At 37.3% G+C, this 20,417-nt stretch overlaps 1 protein-coding gene across 2 annotated transcripts in view; it reads right to left on the bottom strand.

Annotated features, from left to right (window-relative positions):
* STAG1 (stromal antigen 1) overlaps nucleotides 1-20,417 on the bottom strand; it is a 428,313-nt gene that overhangs the window by 113,066 nt on the left and 294,830 nt on the right. For both annotated transcript variants that reach the window (XM_033404083.2, XM_033404084.2), the window contains one exon: nucleotides 11,968-12,091. In XM_033404083.2, coding sequence (XP_033259974.1) covers nucleotides 11,968-12,091 — 124 coding nt within the window. The remainder of the gene's footprint in view (nucleotides 1-11,967; nucleotides 12,092-20,417) is intronic.

The following is a 20,417-nucleotide window of genomic DNA, read 5'->3' as shown; positions in this document are numbered from 1 at the left end:
CACACTCTCAGGGACTATGGCTACTAAACACTCCAGTGCAAGGAAAACAGGCACTGCAACACACGTTGGGAAATACTGAGTTTGGTTGTGGTGGAAGTGGACTAGGCAGCCATGTGCTTAGGCTGTGCCTGCAAAATCACAATCTCAACATGTCATTCATTCTTCTTTTTTCCTGTTGGAGTGTACGTCTTTGGGGTGATCTGCAGTTCTGCCTACGATTGTACCCCAGACAGGGCCCCTTGATTCTAGTCTGGATATGATACTTACCTTGGGGAACCTCCCTCCTATGGGATACCACGAAGGTGGGAGATGAAATCAAGGAGTATCAGGGTGCTAGCGAGGGTCCTTCTAGTAGTACTGGGCACACTGACCCTTTCAATCAGGTGGGTGACGTTAACAGACATGTCAAGTTTGTGCAGTCCTTCCCTAGACTGGTCAACTGAGGCCAAAAAGTTTGTGTCAAGCCACAAAGGCACTGGGTGCCCACAGAGGAGGTAACATCTGGCTTGGGTTGCAATACCAGGGCAGCTAGTATCACAAGCAGTAGACCAGAGTAGCTCTGGCCTGAGAAGATTCATGAAGTGGGAGAGGAGTAGAAACATTAATCTTTCCTCTTCTCACTCCTACAGAATCATCTGCTGTGTCTGTTACAACAACAGCCACAGTCAGAGGAGGCAAACTTAAACAATGCTGGGATTTGTCATCACAGAATGAATTCCTTCTTGTTCCGCATTCCCACTGTAATGGCCTGGCTGACACAAAACTCCTCAGAACTTCCTCAAGTTGTCAATGGGTCAAATAGCTGGGTCACTCATTTGATACAGGCCCAGAAGCAGGCATGCTCCGGAGTCCCTTACTTTAATATTTCCTATGATGTGACAGAAAAAAAACCCTGTACAAGAATGCTTATTACTGATCTATACCGACATTTTGGACTTGGATGCCCAGTATGTAACTTTTCTCTCCCTGCAGCCACATGGTAAAAGCAAGCCAAGGCTGTATATAACTGGACTAGTCAGCATTATCCGAACAAAATCCCTGACATGTGTCCCCTGCACCCCTCAGGGTTATGTATTTCTCTGTGGACCCCAATGGGCAATAGAATGTCTGCCTCCAGGGGAAGGATTGCTGCCTCAGAGTTCTAAGGCTGACTGTCCATGTCAGCAACTGCAGAGAGGGCTGAAAAGGACCCCTTCTGCTGATGTATTACAAAGTGGCTCACAGTATCCTCCTGGGAAGACAAACTAACCACTGGTTTCATTCTGCTATCCAAATTCTAATACTGGGAATAGGTATGCAGGCCCTAGAAAAAAATGGGTGTACAACCTGTCCTCAACCATAGCAGAAATAGCTAACACTATGCCCAAGCCATCCAAGCCAATGAGACTCACTGAACTCACTAGTCAAGGTGGTGATGGATAACTAAATAGCCCTCAATTACCTGCTGGCAGAACAAGGTGGTGTTTGTGTTATTGTCAGCATTTCTTACTGTGTATACGTCAACAATTTGGGGAAGCTGAAAACTGAGCTGATGAACATCCATGCTCAGGAGGGATGGTTATCAGCTGTACACACACAGTCTCCCCAAACTCACAATTTGACCTCTTTAGCTGGCTTAATGCACGTTGAAGACCACCCTATAGGGTGGCTTGACTGTCTTCCTGGGTCTGGCTCTCCTTACGGGCCTGGTAAAGTGCTGTTTCCTAATGACAGGAAGGCTCTATGAACACTCCACATCCAAACAGATTGTTCTGGGACCCTGGTGAACCCAATTCTGCCTTCAAGTTTGGGGTGGGTGATTGACATGCTTTATCTGCCATGTCAGTGGTCGAGCAGGGGTGAGGGGTAGACTGTTGGGAAAGGCAGTCTCCTGTACAGTGTTTTGACCCACACTTGGCTTCACAGGAAGAGGCCTTGGGTCTGGAATACTTCCTTATCAAGTAATAAGAGTCTTCATGGACTGTGCTGGGTTTATCACCTTGTGTGGGAATATCACTCCTGTTTTAGACCCAATGTGCGTTCTTTTGTTCTGCTTAAGTGTGTGCATCATATGGCACCTGGCCAACCCCACTATTAAATCTGTCCCCTGTGAGGACAGAATAGGGTCCTTAGTTCTGTGGCACAAGAGGGGTGCATGAAGGGCAACTGCTGGACCATGGGGGACTGACACTACTGAAGCTAATCTTGCTCTGTCCCTTCTCCATATGAGTAAAGCATTGTTCCATCCAATGCTTGACTGTGTTGTGTTTTCCTTGGTGATCAGTATGCAGTGCGCAAAGAATTTGAACTTCTACTTCTAGTGATCGGCAACAGATGTCATTTGCTTGACATATACAGAGCTAAAAGGTTTTTGGTAAACTTGAGAAACAGAATATGGGATGAGTGAACACAAAGATGAGGAAATGAAATGGACTAGCTGAAAATAAATCCCACCCAAGCACTGAGATTTTGATATAAGTAATCAAGCATTTGCAAGAAAGTAGAAGAATTGTACACATAAGCTAAAAGCAAAAAACAGTACAGTCATATTTACAAACTGGAAAGGACAAAGAAAGGTAATCTAGTGTCATGAGCATAAATACAAAAAGAGAGTAAGATACGTAGTGCAGAGCACAGAGATTACTAAAGCTGTATCTAAATTAGACCTATTCTGTGTCACCCTCAATGTCAGAACTAAAACCAATGGGTAGGAATTTAGAAATAAGTTTTGGTCAACAGAAAGATGAACTGAATTTCTAATAACTCCTTTAGCTGTTAGAGATTGTCCGTCTTTCTAATGACCAAAATTTAATACTGCAGAACTTATACAAATTGGCAGTATGAAAAAAGTTTGTCTTATTTATAGGAGGGTAGACTAGGTTATAACCTCTAAAATTCTAAAATCAAGACAGAAAGAATATCAAATCATTATGTTGCATACCTTAAACTAACACAATGTTAAATGTCGATTATATCTCAACAAAAATGGAAAAATGCAATTGATAATTAAAATGTAATTTTTTTAAAAATGAGAAGAAATTTTATCAGCTCATTTGAAAATGCACAGGATGAGTCTGAAGACAGAGGTTACAGCCTATACAATGAACACTTTCAACCAGATGATTAAAAGGAGAGAAAGGAAATTACTTCAATCTTCAGAGAAAAAAAGTACAAGGTGATCAGAAAGGGAATGACAAAAAGGAAAGTTTAGAAATAAATATTTAATACTTACACTCTTTTCTAAGTAAAGCAATTGGAGATCACAGGAGAGGTTTATAACATCATCCTATTGAAAACACTACTTACTCCTTAAATCATTTTACCAACAATGTACAGGAGAAACCTACCTCTTCCTTTATCTGGACAGAGGATTTCTACAGACAGACACAGTTTAGTGATTTGTTTTAAATTGATGTTTGTTTATTTTTTGATAGGCCACATCAAATTGGTGTTTTCCCCAGAATTTGTGGACATACATAAGTTCTGTTAAAACTGGTAATTGTTACTGTTATTGAAATTCAGTAGAATACTCTATTAGGGAGGTGAGGAGAGGAAGAAAACTGGTATGGTAGTAGTAGGGAATAAAAATGAAAGACTTTTAACTTATTTCTACTAAAAAGCTTGTCTGCTTGGATTTAGTAGTATGGATATGCCTGCATGAGGGCACAAGGTGTAATTCTAATATCTCTCACACCAGTAAAATTTAATTGGATGCATCTGAGATGAGGCTTAGATGTAAAGGTCCCCAGTACCACATGAGGACTGGAAAAAGAAAACAAAATCGAGTTTGGGATTTATTACTATAGACAAAAGAATCTGAATTGATAGGGGAAATAAATATATTCAGGAAAAAATTCACTATGTACACACTAACTGGATTTTCCTTCAAATGAGGTGGGAAATAAGAATCCCTTTTAATCCTCAATTAAAAATTAGTCACTGAAACTGACCAACCAACTTATGATGATCTCCCTACACTCTGAACGCTCTTTTATAGCAAAAATGGCCTATAAAATTCCCTTGGGAACTTTCATTATAATTTATGTGATTTTGTGGTTTTCTTTGATAATACTTAGCACACTACTATTTAAAAAATAAATGCTCGGGGAACCGGATCAACATGGCGGAGGAGTAGGACGTGGAGCTCACCTTCTCCCCACAGATACATCAAAAATACATCTATGTGTGGAATGACTCTCACAGAACATCTACTGAATGCTGGCAGAAGAATTCAGACTTCCAAAAGAGCAAGAGAATCTCCATGTAACTGGGCAGGGCAAAAGAAAAAGAGAGAGAAAGGAATCGGGAATGGACCTGAACCTCTGGGAGGGAGCTGTGAAAAAGGAAAGGTTTCCGCACACTGGGAAGTCCCCTCAGTCCCTCTGTCCACTGGCGGGGACAGAGGGGTAGCTTCAGAGCCTTGGAGGAGAGCACAGCAACAGATGTGTGGAAGGCAAAGCAGAGACAGATCTGCACAGGTCGATGCTGACCGGCACTCCCCAGCCCGAGACGCTTGTCCGCTTGCCTGCTGGGGCAGGTGGGGGCTGGGTACTGAGGCTCGGGCTTTGGAGGTCAGACCCCAGGGAGAGGACTGGGGTTGGCTGTGTGAACAAAGCCTGAGGGGGGTAGGGTGCAGGGTGCCAAAACTGAGGGAGTCTGGGAAGAAGCCTGGGCCCACCAGAGGCAAGGGACCATTGTTGGGGGGCATGAGAGGAGAAGGGTGGGCCCGCCATAGGAGCTTCTTTCTCTGCATGCTCACAGGCAGCAGGGCACTGCCTATATGAGCTCCAGGGGCAGGCGTGAGCCATGGCTGACATCTTGGACTCCAGAGGCAGGTGCAGAACGCTGCCATTGCTGCTGCCACTGCCAAGGGTCCTGTGAGCGGGGGTGCAGATCACTGCCCTCACCTTTCCAGGAGCTGGCATGGCCCGCCACTGCAGAGGGTCCCATGAAGTGGGACCAACTTCCCCGGGAGTGCGCACAGCCAACCACCGCTGACAAGGGTCCTGCAACCCGGTGCCAACCACTGCCCCCACCTCCAAGGGGTGCGCAACACACCACTGCCGCCTAGGGTCCCAAGATCTAGGGCCAACTTCCCCAGGGACACATGACACACATGTGTCTTCCCCAGGGACACATGACCTGCTGCCGCCATTGCAGAGAAACCTGCGACCGGGAGCCAACTCTTGCTCCCGCCTCCCTGGGAGCGTGCACCTGCACACCCCGATCAAGGGGATAACAGCCAGCACATGCTAAGAAACAGACAGCAAGCATCCAAACCAAAAACAGCACTCATGTCAAAAAAATACTGAACCCACACAAGCTACACAGGGATTCTCCTGCTTATAAATAGCCCTCCAAGACCACAGTAGATAATTTTTTCTCCTGAACTCACAGAGTAAGAGAAATATAAGCAAAATGAAAAAGCAGAGGAACCACTCTCAGTTAAAAGACCAAAAAAATTTGCCTGCAGGAACAACGAAAAAGACCTCCTCAGTCTAACAGACACCGAGTTAAAAAAGGAGGTAATGAAAATACTGAAGGAATTAAGAAAGGCTATCAACAGAAAGGCAGATTACTGTAAAAAGGAACTTGAAACTACAAGGAGGAGACAATAAAAATTAGAAAATTCATTTGCTGAGACAAAAGCTGAGCTCAAGGCAATGAACAGCAGAATGAATAATGCAGAAGAAAGAATAAGTGACCTGGAAGACAGACTAATGGAAATTACCCAATCAAAACAGAAGAGAGAAAGCCAAATGAAAAAAAAAAAAAAATGAAAGCAACATAGGAGACCTACGGGATAATATAAAGCAGGCCAATCTATGCATAACAGGGATTCCAGAAGGAGAAGAAAGAGAAAAGAGGATTGAAGATGTATTTGAAAAAATTATGGCTGAAAATTTCCCAAACTAAAAGAAGGAAACAGATATCCAGATACAGGAAGCACAGAGGGTCCCAAAGAAGATGAAGCCAAACAGACCTACATCAAGACATATTATAATAAAAATGGCAGAAGTTAAAGATAAAGAGAGGATTCTAAAGGCAGCAAGAGAAAAACCAAGAGTTCTTTACAAGGGAACCCCCATAAGGCTATCAGCTGATTTCTCTACAGAAACACTGCAGGCCAGAAGGTCATACAAAATATATTCAAAGTCTTAAAAGAGAAAAATCTGCAACCTAGAATACTCTACTCAGCAAGATTATCATGTAGAATAGGAGGAGAAATAAATAATTTCTCAGAGAAGCAAAAATTGAAAGAAAACAGCAATACTAAACCTATCCTGAAAGAAATATGGAAAGGTCATCTCTAAATAGAAAAGAAGCAGCAAGAAGAAATAGGAAGGAGGAAATCACAATTGGAAAGTAAATCACTTAAATTAGCCAGTATAGAGATCAAAAAGAAAAAAAAAAACCCTATTTGTGAAAGCAATGATAAACACAAGGAGCAGCAAAGGGATAAACATGAAGATGTAAAAAGGGACATCAAAATCATAAAATGTGGAGAAGGAGAGTAAGAAAATGCAGATTCTTTTTGTTTTTTTTAAATGTGTTTGAGCCTATATGACTACCAGTCTAAAGCAAGCATATATGGGAAGGGGTTAACATACTTGAAAACAGGGCAACCACAAATGAAAAACATACAATAGATTCAAAAAACTGAAAAAAGAACACAAGCATAAAATAAAAGGAAATCATGAAACCACAAAAAGAAAAACAGAAAAAGGAACAAAGAAGAAACAAAGAATCAACTGGAAAACAAGGTTTTAAATGGCAATAAATACATATATATATCAATAATTACCTTAAGTGTCAATGGACTGAATGCTCCAATCAAAAGACAAAGAGTGGCAGACCGGATAGAAAAAACAAGAGTCTACAATATGCTGCCTATAAGAGACCCACCTTAGGGCAAAGGATACACATAGATTGAGAAAGAGGGAATGGTAAAAGATATTTCATGCAAACGGAAATGACAAGAAAGCAGGAGTTGCAATACTCATATCAGACAAAATAGACTTTAAAGCAAAGGTTATAAAGAAAGATAAAGAAGTACACTACATAATGATAAAAGAATCAATACAAGAAGACGATTTTGTACTTATCAACATATATGCACCTAATATAGGAGCACCTCTGATACATAAAACAAATACTAACAGATATAAAGGGAGAAATTGATGGGAATACAATAGTAGGAGACTTTAACACCCCACTCACATCAATGGACAAATTTTCCAGACAGAGAATCAACAAGGTAACAGAGGTCCTAAATGATACAATAGTTAAACTTAATTGATAGTTTCAGGATACTACATCCAAAAAAAAAACAAACACCACCACCACCCCACAAAAAACAGAATACACATTCTTTTTGAGTGCACACAGAACATTCTCTAGGGCTGACCACATCCTAGGTCACAAAACTAACCTCAACAAATTTAAGAGTACAGAAATTATTTTAGGCATTTTCTCTGACCACAATGGCATGAAATTAGAAATCAACCACAGGAAAAGAAATGAGAAAAGAACAATTAGTTGGAGACTGAATAACATGCTACTAAAAAACCAATGGGTCAATGAGGAAATCAAAAAGGAAATTAAAATATACCTTGAGACAAACAACAATGAAAACACAACCATACAAAATCTATGGGACACAGCAAAAGCAGTTCTTAGAGGGAAGTTTATAGTGATACAGGCCTTCATCAAAAAACAAGACAAATCTCAAGTAAACAACCTAAACTATCACTTAAAAGAATTAGATAAAGAAGAACAAACAAAACCTAAAGTCAGCAGAAGGAAGGAAATAATAAAGATCGGGGAGGAAATAAATAAAATAGAGATTAAAAAAAAAAAGGAAAAAATAACAAAACCAAGAGCTGGTTCTTTGAAAGGGTAAACAAAATTGACAAACCTCTAGCCAGGCTCACCAAGAAGAAAAGAGAGAGAACCCAAATAAACAAAATGAGAAATGAAAAAGAAGAAATATCAACTGATACCGCAGAAATACAAAAACATAAGAAAATACTATGAACCATTATATGCTAACAAATTTCACAACTTAGAAGAAATGGATAACTTTCTAGAAACATATAGACCACCAAAATTGAATCAATAAGAAATAGATAATTTGAACAGATCAATCACTAGAAGTGAAATAGAATCTGTAATAAAAATACTTCCTACAAACGGAAGTCCAGGACCAGATGGCTTCACAGGTGAATTCTACCAAACATACAAAGAACTTACACTGATTCTTCTCAAACTCTTCCAAAAGACTGAAGAGGAGGGAACACTCCCAAAGACATTCTATGAAGCCACCATCACCCTGATACCAAAAGTAGACAAAGACACCACCAAAAAAGAAAATTATAGGCCAATATCTTTGATAAATATAGATGCAAAAATCCTCAGCAAAATATTAGCAAAAAGAATCCAACAACACATAAAAAAGATCATACACTATGACCAAGTGGGATTCATCCCAGGTTCACAAGGATGGTTCAACATATGCAAATCAATTAGTGCAATACAGCACATTAACAAAAGAAAAGTCAAAAACCACATGATTATCTCAAAAGATGCAGAAAAAGCATTTGACAGAATTCAACATTCATTCATGATAAAAACTATTACCAAAGTGGGAATAGAGGGAACATATCTCAACATAATTAAAGCCATTTATGAGAAACCCACAGTCAATATAATAATCAACGATGAAAAGCTGAAAGCCTTCCCACTAAAATCTGGAACAAGACAAGAATGACCACTCTCACCATTTCTTTTCAACATAGTATTGGCATTCTTAGCCACAGCAATCAGACAAGAAAAAGAAATAAAAGGTATTCAAATTGAAAGGGAAGAGGTAAAATTGTCACTATATGCAGAAAATCCTAAGGACTCCACACAAAAACTACTAGATCTAACAAATAAATTCAGCAAAGTAGCAGGATAGAAGATTAACATTCAGAAATCGGTTGCATTCCTTTACACTAACAACGAAATATCAGAAAGGGAATGTAAACACCTTTTAAAATTGCACCCCTCCCCAAAAAATCGAGGAATAAACCTGACCAAGGAGGTGAAAGACTTATATGCTGAGAACTATAAAACATTAATAAAGGAAATGAAAGAGGATTCAAAGAAATAGAAAGATATCCCATGCTCTTGAACTGGAAGAATTAACATTGTTAAAATGGCAATACTACCCAAAGCATTCTACAGACTTAATGCGATCCCTATAAAATTATCCATGACATTTTTCACAAAACTAGAACAAATAATCCAAAAATTTATATGGAACCATAAAAGACCCAGAAGTGCTAGAGCCATCCTGAGGAAAAAAACAAAGGCATAACTCCCCAGACTTCAGACAATGCTACAAAGCTACAGTAATCAAAACAGTGTGGTACTGGTACAAAAACGGGCATATGGATCAATGGAACAGAATAGAGAGCCCAGAAATAAACCACACACCTATTGTCAATTAATCTTTGACAAAGGAGGTAAGAATATACAAGGGGAAAAAGAAAGTTTCTTCAGCAAATGGTGCTGGGAAAGTTGGACAGCTGCATGTAAATCAATGAAGTTAGAACACACCCTTACACCATGCACAAAAATAAACTCAAAATGGCTTAAAGACTTAAACATAAGACAACATACCATAAAACTCCTAGAAGAGAGCATAGGCAAAACATCCTCTGACATAAATTGTACCAATGTTTTCTTAGGTCAGACTCCCAAGGCAATACAAATAAAAACAAAAATAAACAAATGGGGCCTAATCAAACTTGCAAGCTTTTGCACAGCAAAGAAAACCATAAAAAAAAAAAGAAAAACCTACCAAATGGGAGAAAATATTTGCAAATGATGCAACAGACGAGGCTTAATCTACAAAATATACAAAAAACTCATGCAACTCATCAACAAAAAAACAAATAACCCAATTGAAAAATGGGCAGAAGACCTTAATAGACATTTCTCCAAAGAAGACATACAGATGGCCAATAGGCACATGAAAAGATGCTCAACATCACTAATTATTAGACAAATGCAAATCAAAACTACACTGAGGTACCACCTCACACCAGTCAGAATGGCCATCATTAAAAAGTCTACAAATAACAAATGCTGGAGAGGATGTGGAGAAAAGGGAACTCCTACACTGTTGGGGGGAACTGTAAGCTGGTACAACCACTATGGAGAACAGTATGCAGGCTACTCAGAAAACTAAAAACAGAATTACCACATAATCCAGCAATCCCCCTCCTGGGAATATACCTGAACAAAACTATAATTCAAAAGATACATGCACCCCTATGTTCATAGCAGCACTGTTCACAATAGCCAAAACATAGAAACAACTTAAATGTCCATCGACAGAGGAATGGATAAAGAGGATGTAGTAAATATATACAATGGAATACTATTCAGCCACAAAAAGAACAAAATAATACCATTTGCAGCAACATGGATGCAACTAGAGATTGTCATACTAAGTGAAGTCAGAAATAGAAAGACAAATATATGATACCACTTATATGTGGAATTTAAAATATGGCACAAATGAACCTATCTACAAAACAGAAACAGACTCAAGTTGGGCAGGGAGAAGGATGGACTGGGAGTTTGGGATTGGTAGATGCAAACTATTACATTTAGAATGGATAAACAACAAGGTTCTAATGTATAACACAGGGAACTATATTGAATATCCTGTGATAAACCATAATATAAAATATAAAAAAGAATGTACATATGTGTATAACTTAGTCACTTTACTGTACAGCAGAGATTGGCACAGCACTATAAACCAACAATACTTCAAAAAAAAAATTAAAAAAAAATGCCAAACCTATAAAAAAAAAAATTGCTCTGAGCTGTCTAAAAAAATCAATCAATCAATCAATCAATCAATAAGTAAAAAATGCTCCACAGGCTAATAATGGTAATATATAGAAAATAAGTCTTAGACTATTACCAAAATTACTGTAAAAGTCTAAGAATATAATTGCATTTAAAAAGATAAAATGAAAAAAAAAGATAAAATATCTTCTAATAGTTATGATACTTTTAACAATTCGAATAATGGAATATAACATCTTTTAAAAGAAATCATTGTTAAGATTTCTTTTTTGTGTGTGAAAATCTGGCAATTCAAGTTATAGAATGTCAGGTCATTCAATATAAAAATTCCAGCAATTTATCATTCCTATCCTTGGTTATTTAAGGATTACATACTCAGGACTTAATAATGTGAGATTCCTTTTAAGTCAGAGCCTTTTCTAAGAGAGTGGAAGTAGAGACAGATTTTAAGACCAGATATTCTAGAATCCAACAAATCTATTCAACTCTGCTAAAACATTCTACTATGATATGACCTTAGAGAATTCAAAATAAGAAAGCTTATTTAGTTCCTATATATTAAGAGAAACAGGAATCTCTTTTGATTCCAAACTAGAAAAAAATTATAATTAGCTTATTGAGATATTACATTCTCTTAAAATTTAGATGTACCAGGTTGCCAACCTTGCTTTAAGACGGCATTACAACTAAGTAAGACACGGTTTTCACACATATGCTGATGTCTCAAGTTTCATCATGGCCACAAGTAAATAGTATTCAGCTGTATCATCTTAAATTTCCATATTATTATAAAGCTTGAGAAAAACCAACCAATGCCATCTTTTTTTTTTTCTTTTTCTTTTGCGGTATGAGGGCCTCTCACTGTTGTGGCCTTTCCCGGTGCAGAGCACAGGCTCCGGACGCGCAGGCTCAGCGGCCATGGCTCATGGGCCCAGCCGCTCCGCGGCATGTGGGATCTTCCCGGACCGGGGCACGAACCCATGTCCCCTGCATCAGCAGGCGGACTCTCAACCACTGCGCCACCAGGGACGCCCCCAATGCCATCTTAATTCCTAGCTTTCTAGAATTAATATTAGGACAAGTACATCTTCTATGAAAGCTGAGAACAGAGTAACTTACCCTGTCATGAAGAGTCCAGCCAACATATTTTAGGTAACTGTCATTTAGGAAGGCATCACTATACATTTTCATCCATACTCCAATTTCTTCAATACAAATGGCTCTAATCTCAGCAATAGCATCACTAGAGAAGGAAAAAAAAGAGTCAAACCTCTGATTAATATCCAAAGCTAGAAAGTACTTCATACTCATTTTCAGCAAGCAATAGATATAATATTATCCAAATACCATTTTTATATCTGCCCTCGCAAAGGTCTCCAACTTGAATATCTTCTATTTTTTACATGGCTTCTATGAAATAAAAACCACCAATACCAAACAAAAAAAAAAGCTTCTGGAAATCATCTTATTTTGACTCAACTGCTCTATTTTCAATGGACTAGGAAATGACATTTGGAGCTTTCTGAAAGCCTCACAATTATTATGGGATCAATACACATGTTAAAACTTCTGAGGAACCAGAGTATCAACATCCAAATACAGGATAATGGAGAACTCAAAACGTGTTTCTCTAAATAACTGTGACTCTTTCTAAGCTAGTACACATCTAAAGAATTAAAAAATAATTTTCATGAACAAAAAATTAGTATCTATGAGGCAAAATTGTAGCAGCCTGTATTATTTGAAAATGTACAGTAGTTTACAAAACCAAGTCCTTGAAGTAACTGCACAGGGAAGAAGAATAATTCACATTTAGTCACAACAGAACAATCCTGGTGACCACACTATGAAGTGGTAGCAGAACGAACCCCAAAAGTCAGGTCTCTGGCTCTGTGCCCAGACAGCTTTTCACCTCACCATAAGCATCTACTACAACCCTCCTGGAATTACTTCTACTCTAAAATCTGTGAACCATGAACAAATACAGTGTTAATATTTTTACCTTATCTTTCAACAGGATAATAACTCTGGCTAAAAACACCCCGTATTATACAATTAAGATAAATCCTTTCTTTTGTAGATCAATCTTAAAGGTTTCTGAGTTACCATACATGAATAATTTTTAATTCTCCAATTTACACAAGGCAATCATCTGTCAAGGAGCTTTCCTTAGTTTCTCTTTTGTGATAAAATGAGTGCTAGTATTCTAATATTTAATTCTCTGCTCTAATAAATCTTAGTTCCTTCTAAGTCCATGTCATTGCTTAAAGAATAAAAATGTGAGAAACTTTCTCTTTCAAAACCATACTACCAATTACAGTCTTTAGTTTTCCTACACTTTTGCTGTTGTTTATACCTTTTTCTCATGGAGAGATTCTATAGCACAGAGGCTAATGATACAGACTTTGGAGTAAGACATCCTGAGTTCAAATCCTGACTCTGCTATTTACTAGCTGCAAGTTATTTCCCTCTTTCTTAGATTTCCTCACCTGTAAAACAGGGATAATAACTGAACCTAGACCTCACAGTGACTGTGAGGATGAACTCACTTAATAAAAGTATCAATAAAATACTTAGAACTGTGCCTGGTACCTACTAAAACTTTCCATCAATGTTCATTATTATAATCTTTTAATTGTCATCAATCTAGACATTCATAGATGATACAATATAAAAAGTAGCTTAAAAACTGTGAAAGAATGTTCCTTGACCTTTAAAATAATGAATGTGAATGGTTCAAGGGTATTTCTTTTTTTCTAAATATGAAAAATTTCAGACATTACAAAGTTATTATGCTTTAACTTCATATATATTGTTTTACATATTTTGAAACTTTACATACATTATATCTTATAGGCTTCCTCTCCAATCAGATTTTTTCACAAACCAGTTTTGCAATTTATACACACTGATTCATATAGCTCCAAGTCCAATATATTAACTTTAACAGATGTTCAGTGTTCCTTTCTATAAATAAATTACAAATTACTTATACATTCTCTCAGTGGCAGATATTTAGGTTGTTTCCAAGTTTTTGATTTTATTAACAATGAATGGCATAAGCATTCTCGTACATGTCTGCTTGTGTAAGCGTTTCCCCTAGGGCAGTGTTTTTAAAACAGTGCATTACTACCTACCAGCACATTATGAAATAAATTTAGTGAGTGGGGAAAAAAAAAGTATTTGGGATAGAAAATACTAAAATGCTTCACATGGGGTAAGGCAAGTAAGTATTTTTTCTTGGAACATCTGTGTACTTGATATAGGAAATGGTCAGTCAAGTCTGTGAGACACTGTTGTTATACTTAGAAGTGAAATTTACTGGGTGAGAAGGAATACACATCTTCACCTGAATTAGATATTAACAAATTTTTCCATATAGTGCTTTCATCCCTACCTGTCACTTGGTATTGTTCTACTATTTTATATAAATTTCCACTTCTAAGAACTACAAGTTCATATACTTTGTCTTCTACTGGGCTGTACAAATTAAAAAAAATAATAACAACAGCAAAAATAAAACAAAATAAAATAGCTCCCCTCCAAAACCAAAACATAACCACAAAATCCCCAAATCCCAAAGATCAATTACACTTATTCTCTGCTAAAATACGCTTATACAAACCAATCAAAAAAATTAAAGCAAACAAAACCAGGCTGAGTTTTTTATTACACAAGCTCAGAGAAGTAGGGTAAGGACACAATGAATAGGTATGGTATTTTGATTAAAACTATAGTGACTACTAAGTACAGTAACTCATAATACATAGCTCAATCATTCTTCCATTCATTACCATTGGTATTACCATTACCTCTGGTATTGAGATTATAGGTGGCTGATTCCTAAGGCTAGAGAATATAAAGGCTTAGCTTTATTTCAGTAGGAAAATATTGCTCAAAATCTTTTTTTATAACCATTTCTATGTCTAAGCCTAACCTCTAATACCTTTTTCTCATGCTTATTAGACTGCCAAAAGCTCATGTTCTTGAAACACAGCTCTTCTCTGTAAGCACTGCCAACATTTAGATACAGCTTATCTTCTTGGAATCCCAGTCCTTGTCTACTTCAGATGCTAGTCTGATGCCTCCCACTTTAACTTAAAATTTTTTTCATATCCTTTTTAGATCTACAATTTGACTATGTATGTAAGACAGCCCATTCTACTACTATTAAAAGTCCCTAGGTGATTTTTCTCCTATTTGGGTTTTGGAGCTCTATAATCTACTTTGCTTGCTGATACTACCCTATTAATCATTCTCTACATGTAACTATATTATGTAATTACAGACTATACAGTAAAATAAGAATTTCTTTGTGGTGGTCTTAAAATGTCCACAAATTTTCTGTTACTATTCCTTTGGTGGAGACACATGCTTCTTTTCTTGAATATGGGTGTACTTATTAACTTGTTTCTAATAAATATAATTCAGTGGAAATGATGAATTTTGGCATCTGAAGCTAGGTCAAAAAAGACATAGTGACTTTTCCTTTGCTCTCTCTCTTGGATCAATCTCTCTCAGGAAAGCCAACTGCCATGTCTTAAGGACATTCTAGCTGCCTTATAGAGAACTCAATGTGGTGAGTAACTAAGTCTTCTTCCACCAGCCATGTGAGTAAGCCGTATGAGAAGCAGATGCTCCAACCACAGTCAAGCCTTCAAATGACTGCAGCCTCAACCAAAGTCTTGACTGCAATCTGATGAGAGAACTTAAGCCAGAACCCCTTAGCTAGGCCACTCCCAAATTCTTGACCCATAGTAACAATGAGATAATGTATAGTGCACCAAGTTTTGGGGTAAGTTGTTATATGGCAAAAGATAACCAATAGTCTTAGTTTTACTGTTACTGAAGGCCTTTTACCAATTGAGCCATAACCAATCTTCTTTTAGTTTGGTCTATGAATGAGTTCTTTAGTCCAAATAGCTCAACTGCACACATTACATGTCTGTGGTGACTCCTACACTCACAGTGCCCTTATTCCACTCTGATTACCTACAATGATTATTCTTTCAAGCTCTAGTAAACTTTCAGGTCTTCCATGATTCATGGCACATCCTCTTATTACCATAGATAGCTTTCTTCTTGCCTTCTAGGAACTAACATTCTATTTAAGTAAATGAAGTACAAAATGAAAATGCAGTATATTTCTAAATATCCCTGACTTACTATATATATATATATATATATATATATATATATACACACATACACACACACACACATATTTTTCCCCCCTTCAGTACACGGGCTTCTCACTGCTGTGGCCTCTCCCGTTGCAGAGCAACAGGCTCCGGATGCGCAGGTCCAGTGGCCATGGCTCACAGGCCCAGCCGCTCTGCGGCATGTGGGATCTTCCCGGACCGGGACACGAACCCATGTCCCCTGAATTGGCAGGCGGACCCTCAACCACTGCGCCACGAGGGAAGACCCTACAATATATTTTTTGATATACAGATATTTTTCTCATATTTTAGAGATCTTCAGTCTTTGATTTTTATATTACATTTATTTTTAACACCTTAATCTCTATTTCCAAAGGTCTCACTCCATTTAGAAAGATAACGTTTAGCTGCAGGTGTTTGGAAGTTTCCAAAGCAAAGATTAAGTAGGGGGCAAAAAAGTTAGTAAGACAAGAGGAAATGTATAAAGAAAATCACAAGATGAACGAATTTTCATAGTTCTAGTACTGGGGCCTTGAAATGAACAACTAAAAATGAAGTTAGAATACACTTTACTTGCAAACTCAAAGAAAGAAAAAAACTAGAAAAGAATAATTCTGGGGCAATTAATCCTCTGCTGTAGCTCTTTTCTAAAGCATAAAAGAATAATTATGTTCATTTCTATGGAAAACTTACCTAATTTACTGATCCTCAGTTAGTATGCCTTTACTTTAATATCTAACAATAATCTAACAATTTAAATCTAACAATTAATTTAATTTTAATTAATATTTAATTTTTGAAGTTGGGGTGGCAGGAGAGAAAAAGCATTAACTTAAAGTGTCATCTCTCCACAGCACTTCTATTTCTAGTAGGTACATGCAGTAACATTTTCCCTTAATCAATAAAGTGGACTAAGTGATACTTCTGGAAAAACCAATGATTGGTATCCATGACATGCCAATCACTTTGGCAGGCAGGTCATACTCTCACCTATATTTTCAACCCTCTTTTGAGGAACTGAAATTTTTTTTAATAAATTTATTTATTTAGTTTATTTTGGCTGCGTTGGGTCTTCATTGCTGCACATGGGCTTTCTCTAGTTGCAGCGAGCAGGGGCTACTCTTCGTTGCAGTGTGCAGGATTCTCATTGTGGTGGCTTTTCTTGTTGTGGAGCACAGGCTCTAAGCACGTGGGCTTCAGTAATTGTGCCTCCTGGGCTCTAGAGCACAGGCTTAGCAGTTGTGGCACAAGGGCTTAGTTGTTCCACGGCATGTGGGATCTTCCTGGCCTAGGGCTCGAACCCACGTCCCCTGCACTGGCAGGCAGATTCTTAACCACTGCGCCACCAAGGAAGCCCAGAGGAATTGAAATTTTAGTGTATCAAAAGTGAGCTATGACAGATTCAATACTTGTATGCAAGGTCTGATTAAATTAAAAAATCAATAAGGTAACAGTAGGAAATTAAAGAATTGTTGCTTTTATGAGAATAATAGGTTGAAAATTTTGGCAAGACTCAGAAAGGGTGGGTCACTAAAATGAAATAAAGGCTGTGTTATTTTGGTGTTGAAGATTGAGGTAAAATCATAAAAAATGATATGGATTCTGCATTCAAAATTGTGTGGCTGAGCCAAGATAGATAGGATTTATGCTTCTTCCACTTGAAAAAACTAAAAAAACTGCATAAAATACATAAAATAATATTTTTTAGGTGTTGGATATCAGGCAGAGCAGGGCAGTGGTATAGGCAGGGGAACGTATACAGAGCCTGGGTATTTCCCAAAGTTGAGGAAAAGAAGCTGGGACTCTAGAGGACAAGGTGGTTAGATTTTACAAGGCACAGTACCAGAGATGCACAGAGAGAGTGAGCGCTGGGCATCTGCAGAAAGACCCTATCAACTCTTCAGCTGAGTATAAAGAGCATGTACATGTGAACAAACCACTCAATGCTGGGGAAAGAATGGCAACAGCAGAGAGGGCAACCTCTGGAGCAAACATAGGGCTTGGAATACTTTGTGTTCCAGTGAGGCAGAGCAGAAAAACCTTGTAATTCACAGGGCATCAAGAAAAGTACAAAGAATGGTTTTATCTTAGTATCTGGGTAAAGTTAACCTTAGACTAAACGCTGCCCTGGTCCACTTAACAAACCTTAAATAAAGTCTTGAAAAGATCAAACATTAATTATGTCCCAGAGAAAAGTGGATGAATATCTTAAGAATACATTGTTTGGTACCCAACAAAACAAAACCCACAGTGGTTGGCACCTAATAAAAATTGCCAGGCATTCAAAGAAAATGACCCATAATAAGGGGAAAATTAATCAAAACAAACAGAATCAGAAATGACACAGATGATAAAACTAGTGAAACAGAACATTAAAAGTTACAACAAAATATATATATTCAAGAGGCTTGAGGAGAGCCTGGAGGTAATAAAAGAAAAATGAAGAAAACGACCCTGAAGAACATGACAAAATTGTTAAACTAGTTACAAAACAAAAAAAAATTTAAATGTAACCAAGAGCAAAAGATAAATTAACTACAAAGGACACAAGATAAGAATGACAGCAGTTCTAGTTGGAAACAAGCCAAACCAGAGATAATGGATCAATTCCTTTAAAAGACTGAAAAAAAAAAAAGGTCAACCTACGATTCTATATTAAGAGAAAACACCTTTCTTCCCGTCCCCCCAAATAACTCAAAATACAAAAGCAATCTTTTTAGTTTTCTGGAAATAGATTCAAAATGTTGATAAGCATTTACTCGTAAAAAGCTGATGAAATTTGGGCCCAAAACAGCAAAAATCTATGGCATTCTTGAATGGACATAACCCCTTCAAACACCCTAAAACTCACAGCAGCAGGTGTAGTGGAGGTAGCAGGATTGGGAATGCCCATGAAAACCATGGTTTTAAGATGAGGAAGCTGACTTGATTGGTAGCAACATGCTAAATACCAACACCCAGGGAAGATTTCAATAAAAAGAGCAAACTCTGTAAGAAATGAATGGGGAAATAGCAGAGTTCTGCTAGCCTAAAGCTACAGTCCAGGAGAGATAAATTCCTCAGATTAAGTCCAAGTAAATTATTCAAAAACAAAACCCCCAACAATACGACAAACTTCAGGGGAAAAAAATCAGAATCCATATTTGCTAAGATATATTTTGTAAAATGCACAGTTTTTAACAAAAGATTATATGATGTACAAAGAAAAAGCGAAGTAATACTTATACTTGGAAATTGAAACAGTCTAAAGAAACTGCTCCGAGTGGGCCCAGCTGTTAAATTTAGCAACGTTTTTAAGGAAATCCAATAAATATAATCAGATTATATTTAAAGATGCTATATTCAAAGAACTAGATGAGAACATGACAAGGCCTCAACCAACAGTGGATTATGATAAAGAAACAGCAACTATAAAAATAGGACCAACTGAAAAGTACAATAACAGAAATAAAAAACTCACCATATGGTTTCAGCAGCATACTTGAGTTGACAGAAAAAAAACACTGAACCTGAAGATAGGTAAACAGAAATTACCCAAAGAATAGAGATGAAAAACATTGAGGAAGGAAAAACGAGAGAGAGAGAGTGTGTGAGAGCGCGCACATGCACGTAAGCTCCAAAAGCCTAGGAAACAATATCATGTATACCAGTATATGTGTGAAAGGAGTACAAACAAAGAGAAATGGGTAAAAAATACTTGAAGAATCAACTGCTAAAAGCTTATGAAATTTGATGAAAAACATGAATCTACAGATCCAAAAAGGTCAACAAAATATTAGTAGGATAAACACAAAGAGATCCATATCTAAACACATAAGCAAACTGTTGAAAGCCAAAGAAAAATGGGGAAAAAAAGAAGAAAAGAAAATAAAAGCTACAAAAAAAAGTGACTCATAAATGTACAGGGAAACAGCAAGATTAACAACTAATTTTTTACTCAGAGACAATGAAGTCCAGTAGGTGGCAGAAAGGCAGTAAAAGTGTTAAAGGAAAATAGAACTGTCCACCAAGAATTCTATATCCAGCCAAACTATCTTTCAAATATGGAAGATGAAATAATGACATTTCCAGATAAACAAAGACTGCTAGGACACTTGCCTTATAAGAAACTGTAAAGAAAGTCCTTCAAACTGAAAGGAAGTAACTCTATACAATAACTCAAATTCATAGAAGAAAATGAAGAATGCTGGAAATGTTAACAACAGGGTAAAAAGAGAAGATAGCATGAATACTTCTTTGTTTAATTTCATTGAAAATCTTAATATTGTATATACTGATAATAGTTAAAATGGTAATGTTGGGATAATACCAAATAGAGATAAAAGATATTTGACAATAATAGTACAAAGGAAGAAAAAGAAAATGGGGCTATACTGGAGCAAAGATGCTACATTTATGTGAAATTAG

Source organism: Orcinus orca, chromosome 5 (genome assembly GCF_937001465.1).
Source record: "Orcinus orca chromosome 5, mOrcOrc1.1, whole genome shotgun sequence".
Classification (NCBI taxonomy): Eukaryota; Metazoa; Chordata; class Mammalia; order Artiodactyla; family Delphinidae; genus Orcinus; species Orcinus orca.
This window is presented reverse-complemented; position numbering and strand designations above follow the sequence as displayed.